The sequence below is a fragment of the Eschrichtius robustus genome, chromosome 2, assembly GCF_028021215.1.
Source record: "Eschrichtius robustus isolate mEscRob2 chromosome 2, mEscRob2.pri, whole genome shotgun sequence".
Lineage (NCBI taxonomy): Eukaryota > Metazoa > Chordata > Mammalia > Artiodactyla > Eschrichtiidae > Eschrichtius > Eschrichtius robustus.
Genome location: NC_090825.1, coordinates 168,280,051 through 168,295,322, shown reverse-complemented (window position 1 = coordinate 168,295,322; position 15,272 = coordinate 168,280,051). Strand labels below are relative to the sequence as shown.

General features: G+C 51.7%; 2 protein-coding genes across 4 annotated transcripts; one reads left to right on the top strand and one right to left on the bottom strand.

The window, feature by feature from the left end:
* The first annotated feature begins 663 nt into the window (after positions 1-663).
* HSH2D (hematopoietic SH2 domain containing) lies at positions 664-7,193 on the top strand. Of its 2 annotated transcripts, none has more exons than XM_068534772.1 (5): positions 664-713; positions 2,536-2,625; positions 3,630-3,795; positions 4,326-4,460; positions 6,636-7,193. In XM_068534772.1, exons 1-5 carry the CDS (start codon positions 664-666, stop codon positions 7,191-7,193), a joined length of 999 nt encoding a protein of 332 aa, XP_068390873.1. The 2 variants fall into 2 exon arrangements, with proteins under 2 accessions (XP_068390873.1, XP_068390871.1); XM_068534770.1 differs by having other exon boundaries at positions 664-788.
* Positions 7,194-9,047: 1,854 nt separating this feature from the next.
* On the bottom strand, positions 9,048-14,800 carry CIB3 (calcium and integrin binding family member 3). Of its 2 annotated transcripts, XM_068534768.1 has the most exons (6): positions 14,750-14,800; positions 14,500-14,534; positions 12,440-12,551; positions 11,318-11,465; positions 10,296-10,491; positions 9,048-9,069 (listed from the first exon to the last, which is right to left on the bottom strand). In XM_068534768.1, the coding sequence occupies exons 1-6, from the start codon at positions 14,798-14,800 to the stop codon at positions 9,048-9,050; spliced, it is 564 nt and encodes a 187-aa protein (XP_068390869.1). The 2 variants fall into 2 exon arrangements, with proteins under 2 accessions (XP_068390869.1, XP_068390870.1); XM_068534769.1 differs by lacking the exons at positions 12,440-12,551; positions 14,500-14,534.
* Positions 14,801-15,272: the final 472 nt, after the last annotated feature.

The following is a 15,272-nucleotide window of genomic DNA, read 5'->3' as shown; positions in this document are numbered from 1 at the left end:
ACTGTTTTGCAAATTGCTACTGTTTTCTTTCTGTTTTCCAGCTCTGTTTTCTCTGTCTTGGCTCACAAAGTCCTGTGGTACCTGAGCTTAAAACTGCTGAGAATGAGTGTGAATTAACCATGCACCTGACAAGTTATAGGTGTGCCATCTGTAGCCACCACTTGTGGTGACGATGGTGGCAGAAGCAACTGTTTGGGGCCACATCTCTGTAGTGTTTAATGAAACCATGGCAACCTTTTATGGCACCCACTGTGTACCTGCTGTTTCATTCATTCACTTATCATTTTGCCATCTCCACATCCCTCCCAGGACAGTGATATTTACTTAATATTTAAATAAACTCAGTTCTTAAATATATTTTTAAAAGGGACTTTCTAATACTTGTAGTAATGACATAATAAGAATAAAAGGAAAAGGAAAAATCCTTGGTGGGGGAGGGTGTTTTGGGACAAGTCAATGAATGAATGTGCATAAAGTGCCAGCACATAGTAGGTGCTCAAGAAACTCAAGCCAACTTCAATCCTGTTGCTCTGTCCAGCCTGGAGGACTTCTTAAAGGAGGAAACACCACGAGCTGCATGAATAGAGCAAAGGTGCGAGGTGGACCAGGCTTGACTCTCTTTCCTCCCTCCCATTCCCAGGTCACCCCTCACCCCTGGAAGCCATGACAGAGGCCAGAAAGCTGCCCCCACCACTGCCTCCAAGACTGGACTGGTTCGTGCAGACTCAGGTGGACCAGCTGACCTGTGGAGGGGTCCCTGAGTGGTTCCATGGTGCCATCTCGAGAGAGTAAGGACACACCCACACCTTCCACCCTGCCCTTCACCCTCTTCCCTTGTCTGCCCTGACTCTAGGCAGGTTTTTACTGCAGAATTCTGGGCTTAGCTCAGCTAAGTGTGTTAAGAGGGTGGGTGAAAAGAGCTCTGGAGTCCCAGACTTGAATCCTGCCTCCTCCATGGACTCACTACGTGACCTTGAGCAAGCTACGGGTTCTCAGCTTTCTCTATACAAGTGGCCACCAGACCAGTACTGCCAGGGACCTGACAGGCCTCCGCCCCCCACCTCACCCAGGTGGGGATGCAACCTCACCAGTCAATGATGGCAGAATGCAGCCTCGGAATCTTTCTTAACACAGTGCCCCAAACAGCTGCTCTCAGTCCCAACATGCACTTCCTACATCAGACTGAGCTCTGAGGACATGAACAAATCCACCTAGTCACCCCTAGGGGCTGGCTCTAAATAAATGGCTAGAAGAACATTTATTGCCACATTCTGCATGCAGGAAGTTGAAGAAACTGTGAAAGCCACAGAGAGGAGGAACTGGGCATGGTGTCTGAGTTCTGGGGTGCACCAAAAGAAATACAATGTGAGCCACACATTGCAATTTTAAATCTTTTTAGTAGCTTTGTTAAAAGAAGTGAAAAGAAACAGGTGGAATTAATTTTTATCATATTTTTTATTTAACCCAGTATATCCAAGATATTCTCATTTCAACATGTAATCGGCACTAAGTCCTCAAAATCCAGCACGTATTATATGCTAAAAGCACATCTCGATTCCCACCAGTCACATTTCAAGGGCTCAGCAACCACACGTGGCCAGTGGCCTTTGTATTAGACAGCTCGGGCCCAAAATCCCCATTCTGTCTCCTAGAAGGCCACATTACTCTTTGTGAACCCGGGATAATAGTAACAATAATACACTAAGTCCCCTACATACGAGTGAGTTCCATTCTGATAGCGTGTTCGGAAGTCCAATTTGTTCGTAAGTCCAACAGAGTTAGCCTAGGTACCCAGCTAACACAATTGGCTATATACTGGGTTGGCCAAAAAGTACGTTCGGGTTTTTCCATAAGATGTTATGGAAAACCTGAACGAACTTTTTGGCCAACCCAAACAGTACTATTGGCCAACCCAACAGTACTGTACTGTAAGAGGTTTATAATACGTTCGCATCTTTGAAAGTTCGCATCTTGAAGGTTCGTATGTAGGGGAGTTACTGTAGTGAACATCTTTGTGTGTTCTTACCAGCTGGCAGTTCCCACACTCACGCTGCATGCACGTCATCTGTCCTCAAGTGGGGCCCTGAGAGTAAGAGTTTACTTTCGCCTTAAGGAAGCTGAAGGTCAGAAAGGGACTGACCTTAACCAGGGTCACACAGCTAATGAAAAGCAGTGCTGGACTTTAAAATCAAATGCATCTAAGAGCAGCTCCTGCTTTATTACCTGTGACACCTTGATCTACCCAAAGGTGCCTCTGGGGGGTGCCTTCCAGGCATTGGGAAGGCAAGCAGGGGCTCTGAGAGATGGTCAAGGTCATCGGAGGCTTCCTGCCACCTCTGGGAGAACACCCCTGTCCCTGAATATCCCAAGGTCTGAAATAACCAAGAAAAGAAGGAGTGTTAGGCTGTTTGTTCACTTAGAAAACAGAAAAGTACAGGCCTCTCTGGCTCAGGGGGCACCAGTACTGGGATGACTGGTATACCGGATGTCTGGCCAGTATGCTCAGCCATCTCTCTCCTGTATTTGCCCTTCCAGGGATGCTGAGAACTTGCTGGAGTCACAGCCACTGGGATTCTTCCTCATCAGGGTCAGTCACAGCCACGTGGGCTACACGCTCTCTTACAAGTAAGGCCTGGGCTAGGGACCAGGGCAGAGACAGGAGGGCTCTGGGGCTTCCTTGGAGGAGCAAGTGGTGCTTCATACAACAACTTCTCAGTGAGCAACCAGTGCGAGGGTCTGGCCAGATCTAACTGAAGAGTAGGCAGCTGCAGGTCTGGCTGTAACCAGCAGACTTGGGCCTGGCGGTAACTGAGATTGTGTGTTTGAGAACAGGAACTGCTGGGGACCCAAGAGTGGCAGCTGCATTTCCCCTTACTACCCCTCTCCCCCACCATTTAAATGTCAACTCCCTGACTTCACCCAGGGGGACATGTTAAGGGAAACCAGGGCAGCCCAGCTCCTTAAGTTCTCAATGCCTGATCCAGCATCTCAGTTAGAGGATTCGGCAGCACAAACTACTTGTCAAAAGGATTCCAGGCCAAAGAAATTTTTTTAATGGACCTATTACAGAGTTACCCATAGAGGGAAAAGCTTAGGCCTTTAGTCACACAGTCCAAGGCTTGGCTCTGCCACTTAAGACACTGTGTGATCTTGGACAAGTTACTCACCCTTTCTGTGCCTCCCTCAAAGTCCTCATCTCTAACATAAGAATGCTAAAATTAATTCAGAGTCATGATGGGAGGATTAAATGGGACGTAATAAGCATGTAGTGGGCCATTAATAAATGCATCCGTTCATTAATAATGGAGCATTTATTGGGTACCTGTACCAGTTTTCATTGTTGTCATTTCTATTGATCATTTACCCCTTGCCAGGCACAGAGCTAAGCTTTTACCTGCAGTAGCTTGTTCCATCTTCACAAGAAGTCCTGAGGTCAGCCTTAGTAGCCCCATGTTATAAAGGGGGAAACTGAGGCACAGCGCAGTCACCTGCCAAGTGTCACATGGCTGGTGAGTGGAGGAGCCTACAAGGGAATCTAGGCAGTTGGGCTGTAGCCATGATGCTGCCAGGTCAAGGGCTGGGGGGGTGGGGACAGAATGATGGGGAATGCGATGGCAGTGTCTCCGCAGAGCTCAGAACTGCTGCCGCCACTTCATGGTGAAACTTTTGGACGATGGGAGCTTCATTATCCCTGGGGAAGAGAGAGCCCATGCCTCTCTACATGCCTTGGTCACCTTCCATCAGCAGCAGCCGTTGCGGCCACATGGGGATCTGCTGACGCAGCCCAGCCAGCAGGTGAGGGTTGGGACCCCCAAGGGCCATAGCGCCCTCCCAAGGGCCAAGCCCCCCAGACTCTTTTGCTCCCTCAGCCTCCTCAGCCTCTTGTGATTCTGTCATTCTTGTGGTCCCCGTTTCCCTTGTGGCCCCGCCCCTCCTGGTCCTTGTTCCCTGGCCCGCAGGCTGATTTTTTTACAGGAATTCATGTGCCAGGTATAACCTTGGCTGATCTACAGGAATAGCATATTTCCTTATAAGACTCAGTGGGTGGGGCCCAGCCCTCACAAGCTGCTGTGGGAGGGGCATATCTCCTAATAAGGATTGATGGGCATGGCCTAGGCCTTCAGAAGGGGCTGTGAGTGTGGCATATTCCTTATAAGGCCCAGAGGGCAGGGCCTAGCCCTCAGTAGCTGCTGTGGGAGGGGCATTCTTCCTTACAAGGTTTGTGGATGGGGCAACCTCTGAGCCCCCATTTCCAGGATCTGGGACCACAGCCCCATCCCTGTACCCTCCTTGGGACTAAGCTACATGTCCCCTCTGCCCCGCAGAAGGATCCAGCAAATGCGGATTATAAGGATCTCTTCCTTTTCTCCAACGCATTGGCTGAGGAAGCCACCAGCTCTGCTCTTGGCCTCAGCAAACATCAGAATCCCTCCTCTTGTCCCATGGCCCCACTTGAGGAGGTATGTGACAGAAAACTGGCACCTTCAATCTGGAAGGTGGGAGGTGGGGCAGGGGGATGCAGGAGCAGAGGTGGCCAACAGCTGCCAGAGGAGACTTTCTAGAATGAAGATTAGATCCCGTAGCTCCAAGCTTAAAACTTTTCAGGGAGACTTCCCTGGCAGTCCAGTGGTCAAGACTCTGTACTTCCAATGCACGGGGCGCGGGTTTGATCCCTGGTCAGGGAACAAGGATCCCACATGCCACGTGGGGTGTGGCAAAAAAAAAACCCCAAAAAACCAAACAAACAAAAAACTTTTCAGTGATTTCCCAAGGCACTGAGATTAAAATCCCAACTATGATCTCAGGTCCTGCTACCCATCACCAGCCCAACTTCAGCCCCTCTGCCAACCCTTCTGCTGTTCTGACACATCAAGCTAACCTCAGGGCCTTTGCATGTGCTGTGTGCTCTGCCCCCAGATTTCCCATGCCTGGCTTCTTTCACCACTTCTTCTTCAAGTATCTCTCTCCCCAGTCTCCAGACCTAAAGTAGCCCCTCTGCCTTCTCCATCACATCATCCTGTTCATTTGCAGCAGTGCAGTCTGTAAGATTTGAAAAGTCTTGTTTATTTATGAGTTTTCATGTTTCCTGCCTGCCTCTCCCATCAGACTGTGAGGTTTGGGAGGCCTGGGAATCTGCCTTGTTCACCACTGCTTCTCCTGTCCCTCAGAGAGGACCTGGCACATCAGTGGGTTTGCAGGTGAGGGTGGGAGAACAGTCAGGGAAGGCTTCCTGGAGTAGGTGGCATAGAGCTGGGACATTCAGGATGAGGAGGAGCCAACCACACACAGAGATGCAGGAAGGGCATTCCAGACAGAGGAAACAGCACATGCAAACGTCCTGAGGCTCAGCGTGAAAAACAGGAGAACAACAAAAGCCAATGTGTGGACAGAGTGGAGTGAGCAAAAGGGAGATTGTTGGGAGGTGAGGGGCCAGAGTCGGCAGGGATCAGTCATGCAGGGTCTTGGGGCCAGGGTGAGGAGCTGGGATCTGTTCCAGGTGTGCTGGGGAGCCATGAGAGAGCTTGAGCATGGTGGGATTGATGGTGTTCCCTGTGGCTGCCGGCTGCAGAAGGGGCTGTCTGGGGGCGGGAAGGAGGCAGGGACAGTATCCACGTGGGAGAAACTAGAAAGGGAGCCCTAAGGGTGGATCTTGCTGATGGCTTGGAGGCGGAGGGTGAGGGGAAGAGGGTCATTGTCATGGTTTGAGTCCCCCGGTCATCCATTATTTGGGAAGTGATCCCAGGAGGTGCCATGAGGGGAGCAGGAAAGTGGGTCAGGAGAGAGAGGGCCACCAAAGGAGGGTGCTGTAGTGAGCAGGTTACCCCTGTGGACCCTGTGGAACACACACTTCAGTTACCCCACCTTAGGGGCAAGGAGCTGTGGTACTGATCCTCCCTTCCATCAGTCATTAGTCAAGCGCTGTCTCTGGGAGGTTTTAATTCTCTGGCACCTCTGGTCTGCAAAGTGGCCAAAGAAGTCCCCAAGGCAGAGTCCCCACTGCTGGCGTATTGGGAGTGGAGCTGGGGGCACCAAAATGCTCAGGACAAAGGGATGTGGATGGGGCATTGACAGCATCTGCCACAAATGACACCCAAGTTTGGGGCCTGAACAACCTGGTAGATCAGGGGTTGGCAAACTACTGCCCAAGGGCCACATCTGGCCCACTGCCTCCTTCTGTATGGCCCGTGAGCTAAGCATGACTTTTATGTTTTTGAATGGCTGAAAGAAATCAAAAGAAAAATAGTATTTCATGACCCTTGAAAATCAGATGAAACCCACATTTCCGTGTCCATAAAGTATTATAGGGACACAGGCACGCTCGCTCACTGACGTATGATCTCTGGCTGCTTTGGCCCTACAACAGCAGAGGTGAGTAATGAAACATAGACTGACCTGCAAAGCTGAAAACATTTCCTCTCTGACCCCTTACAGAAAAAGTTTGCCAACCACTGAGGGAGACAGTGAAGCCCTTTACTGAGACAGGAAGGGTGGGGCGTGGGATCAGGTTTGGGGGTTTTCATTGGGACTTTCTTGGCCCCAGGATGTCTGGGTGGAACCCAGATCCCAATTTCTGGGGCAGATTCAGAGCTGTGGTAGGCGGGGTGGCCCCAGGTCTCACCTGATCCCGGTTTCAGACCTTCACAGACCCAGTCCTGCTCCATCGGCGAAAAGAAAGGAAGCCGTTAGCAGAGCCGGACGGGGCGTCCACGGAGGAAGCTACTTCGGAGGAAGCTTCCCCAAAAGCTCCTCTTGAGGAGGCCCGCCAGAAAATCTGGAGGAATCTCAAGATGCTCCCCGAGATGGGCAAGAAGGTCCAGCGGCAGCTGAAATCCCAGCTGGTGGCTGCGAGCTCCTCATCACTCTGGGACCCCAGGCCGTTGGTGGTGACCCATGGCTCTGGAGCTGGAGCAGGAGACTCAGCCTGGAAAAATAACGTCTACATAGACCCCTTTGTGGCCACAAGCCCCTCACAGCCCCAAGCTCCAAGAAACAGAGATGAGCCCTCCAGGAAAGCCTCAAGGTCGACCAGCTGGAGCGAGACAACCTCGAGGGTCAGGGACTGGCACCAGGCAGTCGTGAGGGCCCTGTCCTCACAGGCGTCCAAACCAGAGCCAAGGGGCTTGAAAGAACCACAGGACTGTCTCCCTGAAGAGTACCGCTCACCGCCACCCTTCGCCCCCGGGTACTGCTAGGTGCACCCCGGCTCTGGGACCCTCTCTGCCGGGGGCCGTTCACACCTGGACCTTTTGCTCTCTGCCATGACCCACTAGCCCTCAGGGACCTGAAGAATGTAATAAAGACATTGCTTGGGTCTGGTCCTGCGATTGCCAGTAGGGTGACCTGGTCATTTTAATAATAATTAGTAATAGTAATAATAATAATGTTACAGCAGTGGTGTCTAGGACACCTACTCTGTGCCTGGCCTCACACCAGACCCTCCATGTTCATTATTTCTTTTATGCCTCTGAGCAGGCCCATCAGGTAGGCTCATTCTGCACATTTTAAAGAAGAGACAGGAATTTCCCTGGCGGTCCAGTGGTTAGGGCTCCGTGCTCTCATTGTCAAGGGCCTGGGTTCGATCCCTCATCGGGGTACTAAGATCCCACAAGCTGCGCGACGCGGCCAAAACGATTAAATTAAATTAAAACTAAAAAAAATAAAGAAGAGCCAGGTTCAGAGAGGAGAAGAGGTGTGGCCAAGGTCACATGGCTGGGGTGTCAGCACCAGGATTCGAAGCCAGGTCAGTCTGAGCCCTTTCCCCACGTAACCTAGGCACAACTCATAGAGTACATCCTTGTCTGTAACAGGGCTGTTCATGCCTTCCTCTCAGGGTTCTTGTGCAAATGGAGGAGATGAAACTTGTGGAGGGCTTGGCACACAGTAAGCACTCCTGACATCAACGGCAGCTTTAGGAGAAGCATAAGAGGCCCTTTCCTTTAAAAAGGGAGAGGCAGCCTAGGGCTGTGGATGGGGATGGGCTCTGGAGGGAATCTTGGGTTGTGGGGCTGTGTGACCTTTGGTGAGTCACTAGGCATCTCTGGGCCTGTTTCCTCATCTGGAAAACGGGGAGAAGAGCAGTCCCTCTTTCTCAGGATGAACCAGCAGAATTCAAAGCACAGTAGGTGCTTAATAAATGGGGGTTAGGTTGGGAGTGGGCACCTTAGAAATGATACACAGTGGAGGTGTCTGGGAGGGTCCCTGGGGGCCTGGTCTCTGTTGCAGGAATGACCACTCCTTGGATTGACTGGGGACATGGAATGGGCCCCCGGGCTGACCATAGGTGGGCTGGGTATGGGGTTTCCCAAATCTGCAAGATGTAGAGGTCTGGGATCTGGAGTGAAGTGGGCCTGGGTTCAAGTCCACCTCTGCAGATGACTTCAGGGGTGGCCTTGGGCAAGTCACCCCGCTGCCTCTGAATGAAGTGTGAGTTCTCCTCAGCCAACCCTGCTGGGATGTCACAGGCAGCCAATGTGATGAAAGAAGGGCAGGTGTTTCATAAACTGTAAAGCACTGTGCCAGCCTCAGTGAATGACATTCCTGCCACCACACCCTCTCCAGAGGCCTCCTCTGGCGGTTCTAATGAATAAATGCGGAGGTGAAGCTTTAGTTCCCTTGAGGAATTCAGGGATTGAGGGGGAAAAAGGCGACTTGAGCAGTCGAGGGTAGGGTTGGGCCTTGGGAGGCCCTGAGCTGGGACAGCACAGGCCTGATCTCCACACCTCGCCTCTGCCCATCGAGACCCGCAGTGAGGCACTTCCAGCCCTCTCAGTGGAGAGACATCCAGAAGTCACCCCTTTCCTTGTACAAATGGGAAGATTGTGGCCCAGAGAGGGTGCAGCCACACCCAGGATCACATGGTGAGGACAGAGGTTAGATCCTTGGCCGCCTCCCTCTTGTCTGCCAGGCTTAAGTTGGGAAACATGTTTTCGGAGCAGCTGTGACTCAGTGATGTGTGTTTATTCCCGGAGCCCAGGGAGACCAGATCCTACAGTGAGATGAGGGGTCGCCCTGCCTTCCTCTGGCCCGGCTCCTCCTCCGCGGTACCCTCAGATGCGGATGTGGAAGGTGCTGGGTGCAAAGAGAAAAGGAGTCTGTCAGCAGGCAGAGGGTACCCTTCCTTCGTCCTTCTCCCCAGCACTCCCACTGGAAGTCCCCGAGGCATGCAAGGAGCCACGGTGCGGGGTTGGGGGGGAGATGGACCCCCTCAATAAACCCCAGGCCGTGGCCCTCCTGACCCCCACAGGGGTTGAGAGCACATCACTTTGGATCAGAGTTTACATCCTGGCTCTGCCCCAGACTCTAAGTGCGTGGCTACTCCTCTCTGGGCCTCAGTTTACTCCCCTGTAAAATGGGGATAATAGCTGTCCCTCCTTCACTGTGCTGTAATAAGGGCTAAAAAGAGGCAAATGTACAGCGTGGGGCATACAGTAGGTGCTCAGTTAGTAGCAAGGGATTCATCCTGGTGTCATTATTCATGTCTCTGTGGCAGGAGACCAGCCTTGCTTATCCAGGGTAGAGGAAGGAGGCCCTCTGGTCATGAAAGGATATCACCAATGATAACAGCCACAACAGCAACCATAAAGCACAGTTATTGAGCACCTACTGTATTCCAGGCACTGCTCTAAATTCTTTCCATGTACTAGCTCAGAGGTCACTCAACTTTTCTCTGCAAAGGGCCAAATAGTTGATATTTTCAACTTCTCACAATGACTCAGCGCCACCATGTAGCTCAAAAGTAGCCGTAGACACTATGTACACAAACAGGCATGGCTGTGTGCCAATAAAACTAGCAATGGACACGGAAATTTGAATTTCATATGGCTTTCATGTGTCATGGAGTATGATTATTCTTTTATTTTCTCCCCCAACCATTTAAAAATGTAAAAACCATTCTTAGTTCACGGGAGGTACAAAAACAGGTGGTGGGCCACCCCCTGTATTAACTCATTTAACCCATGCTATCCGCCCTACAGTGGGAGCACTGATTCTCCCCAGGGCTGCCAAGTGCTATTGTACAGTCTGTTCACTACAAAATGTTCAAGCAACTGAGGGCTGAAGTCCAACCATATTCCACTCACCCAAAGAGCTGTGTCCACCCAGAGGAAGTATTCACAGGGTCTCTAATTATCCCCATTTTAAAGACACAGGGACTGAGGCTAGGGAGGTCGGGAAAATTCCCCAAGGTCACAAATGAATGAACAGGGGGATTTTCACAAAGGGAGTCTATGAACCCATTCCATAAGAACCTCTCTCATACATGGGAACGGATTGTGCAGGGTGGAGAGGAATGTCACCTGAGGAAGTCCGGCGCCCGCAGGATCATGTTCTGGAAGTCTTCCAGGGACAGTCGCCCGTCGTGGTCCCCATCGGCCTCATCCAGCACCTTCTCACACACCAGGCTCACCTCCTCAGCGCTCAGCTCTCCCCGCGTTAGCTGGGTCACCGTCTGCTCCAGGTCCCACACGCAGATGTAGTCGTCGTTGTTAAAGTCTGCACAGCAGAACAGGTGGGGATGTGGTGGTGAGGGGACACAGGGGCAGGCAGGCTGGGCCAGTCATGGGCACATCTTGTCCCTGTCTTACAGAGGAGGAAACTGAGCCACTGGAGGGAACCCAAGACCCTAGGGTAATAGCTGGATCCTGCTTTGGAATTGGGCCTGGAACTCCTGGGAGGTCATTCATTCACTCAAGTATTTATTGAGCACCTACTATGTGTCAGGCGTGTGATAATTGTTATTCATTCCCTCTTTCAACAAGTATTTATTGAGTGCCTACTGTGTGCCAGGCACTGTGATAAATTTTCATTCATTCATTCATTCAGCAAGTATTTACTGAGTACCTACTATGTGCCAGGCACAGAGACAGATGGTGAACCAAAAAGACACTGTCACTGCCCTTGTGTCTCCTCAGAGAGAAAGTCAGTAAGGAGTGAACAGATGAATGAACAAGAAATTAAGCAGCATTGCTCCATGCAAGGAGAGAAATAGGCTGTGGCATGGAGAGTAACTCGGGGGCAGGGGTTACTTTTCACCAAAATTTCAAGGTAAGAAGGGGCCAGGGGAAAGGTATTCTAGACAAGGGCACAACAGAGGCAAAGACCTAGAGGCAGAAAGAGTTTCGTGTGTTGGGGAAAGAGCCAGGCCATTGTGGCTGGAATGGAGTCAGTAAACGGATGGGGTGGGGAGGTACCAGGGTGAGGTGATGGACAGGGCCACGCAGGGCCTCAGAGCCCTTGGGGAGACATTTGTGATGGCAGGGCAGCCCCTGGCCCGACCCGGTCTCACACCCACTTCCCCACCCCGGGGCCCTGCACACACCATAAATTTTAAAAGCGTAGTAGGCTTTGAGGTCGCGGGGAGCCATTTCACTCATCACAGAAAACATGTCCAAGAAGTTGTCCAAGGTCATGTGGCCATCCCCATCCTCGGAGAAGACCTGGGCGATCCTCTGACGGAAAGGGTTGTCCTAGAGACAGGAAGCAGGGAGCCAATCCCTGACCAGGACCTTGGCGGGAGGGTTCCGCATGGTTTCACTCTCAACATCCACCTTCCTGGGAACCTCCAAGTACCCCTCACCAAGACTCTCTTCCTCCCATGATCCCTGGAGAGGACTTCAGGCAACTCCAATCTCCACCCCAGTAGTCTGGGTGTCGTTAACCCCATTTCCCGCTTCAGAGGCAGTCACATGACCCGGGTGAGGCCAGTCAGGGATTTCCATTTACCTGGCAACCGTGATTGCCTCTGGGATGAGCATATGACTCAAACTTGCCAATCAGAGGCTGCCCTGGGAGAGTTGCTGAAAAGTTGGGGTGGAGGAACCTTATTTCTGCTTGTTGCAGAGCTTATGGGAGGAAATCTGAGGCAGCTGGTGTTTCCCTTCACTACCTCAAAAGAACAGGCTGCCTGAGACTGAAGCCTCTTCCTGGGAGAAGCTGAAAGATGGAGTGAGATTCCCAAGCATATCCTCAGAGACCCTGGTTCCAGCTGTATGTGATGCTAGGCCTCTTCCTGCATTTTTTGTTCATGTGATCCAACCCATTCTGTCCCCTGTGATAAAATAATCTCTATTCACAGTCCCTCACCCCACAAGTCCCCTCCAGAGTCACAAGCTATGGGTCAAACATCCAGCTGAGAATAACCCACATTTAATAGCTCCTACTATGAAAAGAAAAGCTAATGTTCCCTGAGTACTTGCCATGTCACAGGCCCTGTACAGAGCCCTTTACCTGCTTTATCTCATCTCATCTTCCCAACAACCCAGGGTTTAAATCCTGTCTATGTCATATCCTAGCTGTGTGATTATGAACAAGTGTCTTAACCTCTCTGAAATTCAGTTTCTTCATATGTAAAATGGAAATAATCACAGTACTCACCTCATAGGAATGCAGCGAGGGACATCCCTACTATTTTTTCCCTGCCTGCCCCATGGCCCAGGCATACCTTCAGCTCAGGCATGCTGCCAATGAGCTCGTAGGGAACCTTCACATGAGGGTAGCTGGTATAGTCGAGAGGGACAAGCTGGGGGGCAAGGTCCTGGTAGCGATAGAAGAGCCTGGTGTGGGGACAGAAACAACGAGATGGTCTGGGAGATGAGTGTGTGTGGCCTTGTCCCTACTCTCTCACTCTTGCAGCTGCTTACTCTACACTGAAAGATGCTGAGTCCCCAAGAGCCATTAGCCCTGGGCCCAAGCCTCACACACACAAAGCCAGACACAGGTGCCTCTATCACCCTGGGGACAAGGCCAAGGTAAAGAGAGGACTCCAGAGCTAGGGAAAACTAGAGTGCGGGAAGCAAGCCAGGGAGGAGGAAATTCTTCCTGGAGAAGGGGGCATTGATGCTGGGCTTTGAAGCATGAGTAGGAGCTTACCAAGCAGATGGGGTTGACAGTGGGAGAGTGTTTAAGGCAAGGTCATTCATTCATTCCCTCTTTCAACAAGTATTTATTGAGTGCCTACAGTGTGCCAGGCACTGTGATAAATTTTCATTCATTCATTCATTCATTCATTCATTCAACAAGTATTTACGGAGTACCTACTATGTGCCAGGCACAGAGACGGATGGTGAACAAAACAGACACTGTCACTGCCCTTGGGTCTCCTCAGAGAGAAAGGCAATAAGAAGTAAGCAGATGAATGAACAAAAAATTAAACAGCATTGCTCCATGCTAGGAGAGAAATAGCATTCACACTTAACGTTCAGAGAATCTGAGCCAATCTATGTATCTCTGGACATTATCACATCGTTGGCAAGGCCTCTAAAGGCCCACATCCTCACACTTTCCTTCTCTGCCTTCATAATGGGGGGCAGGGTTCTCTCAATGGGGCAGAGCAAACACAAAAATCTAATATTCAGGTTTTTCAAAAGGGTAAATGAAAGACATTTTGCAAAACACCAAATGCTGTACACACTACCTAGATGGTAGAGCCAGCTCTCCACCCTAATGCCCTCACCTGGTGACACCATACCATCATTGAAACATGTTGAGCAGTAGCCTTGTAGAGACCATCCTTGATGAGTCAGAGGTCCCCAAGTTGCTAGGGACTGTCTCTGAGGGGGACAGGAGCCCCTCGGTCACATGCTGGCTAGGAACTCGAGGAGGAGGTATCTGGAACTTCAGTCCTGGCTTCCTTCAGAGAATAGCCTGGGTTTGGGTTTGGGCTTCTGTATGGCCTTGAGTAAGTCCCTCTTCCCCTCGACCCCCTTTCCCCTCAGTAGGTCTGTCTGACAAGCGAGAAGCTTGAGGCAGACAAAATGTTAGTCTCGAACTCCTTGGGGCTCTACCCATCTACCCAGGGGCCTGGGGTCAACCTCCCCTGTCTGAACCTCAGTTTCCCCATCAGTAATCCAGTCGTGATGACCAGGGTGACCTTGCAAGCTGTCCTCACCCAGACAATGGGGCTCACTGGTGAAAGGTGTGTCCATCAATAATGGATGTCCTGTGCCCACACAGCTGGGGCCTTGGCCCCGATCACTCTGCAGCCAAACCCCAGCCAGCTTCGGTTTCACAGCTCCAAGTTCATGGGTTGGGGCCTCTGGATAACAGCTCCATGGGATGAGTGATGATGTAGAATACCCATCTATGCCTGTCGCGCTCACACCAGGGACCTGCAGCAGCCCTGGGGCCACCTTCTCACTCTCTAACATTGATGTCAACCCCACAGCCCAGAACTGGCTCTAGACTCTGCCCCTGGCCTCACAGCCTCTTCACACTGGCCTCAGGGGGATCTTTCTAACATGCTGATCTGCATCTCCCATGCTCACACACTCTCTATGGCTCCCCGCCACCGTTGGGAGAAAGCCCAAGCTTGTCAGCCTAGAGACATGACAACAGGACCAGATGTGACTTCTCAGCCTTCCCGTCTCTGCATGCATCCACCGACCATGCACGCAATCCCCCCATTAGTGCTTTAACCCTTATGAAGCATTGAGTGTGGTCAAATTGCAAATCAAACAACGTATAGAAAGTTTCCAGCTCTTCCTCCCACCTCCCTCGACTGACCTCATGATTTCCTTCCTCGTGAAGAAGGTGCAGTCCTGCGGAGAGAGATGTTGGCTTGACCCAGACCCTGCCTGAGGGGGCCTCCTTCCTCTCCCACAAGCCCACGCCCATCGCTGCCCGAAGCCACACACAGAACCGCCCCAGAACGCTTGCTGACTGCACACCCAGGACGAAGGGATGCTGTCCCCATTTCTTGGGCCAGGAAACCAAGGCTGCCAAACCCACCGAGGGCCCGGCCCATCACCCCTACCTGATATGCTTCCAGCTGCTCATGAGTAAAGACTGTTTGCTTGTTGCCCATGGTGAAGACCACTGCCAGGACTCTGGAACAAGCTCCCAAAGCCCCCAAACTCCTCGGGGCCACACCGGTCAGCAGGCTGCTGCGTACCAGTGTCTGGGCAAATCTCCCTGCCCTGGTTGTCACCTGCCCACCCTCCTCATCACCCCCAGCCTGGGTGAGACTCAAGTTACAGCCGAGCTCTCTGGGCAACAGCCTGAGTATGTCCACGGCCACCAGAGCAAGGAGAAGGGCTTTGGGAGGTCACAGGGTAGCCCTCAGTGGGGAGAGCACACCTGCCACCACCAGGTGAGACCGGGGGTATGGGGCACCTTTGAGAGATGGGCAGGGTGGTGGAGAGGCTGCCAGCACACCCCAGGTCAAATTCCAGCTCTTTACCCACTAGTTGTGTGGCCTTCGGCAAGTCATCTGGCCTCTCTGAGCCTTGTTTGTAAGATGGAAATTATATTAGGACCTACCTCATAGAGTTGTTCTG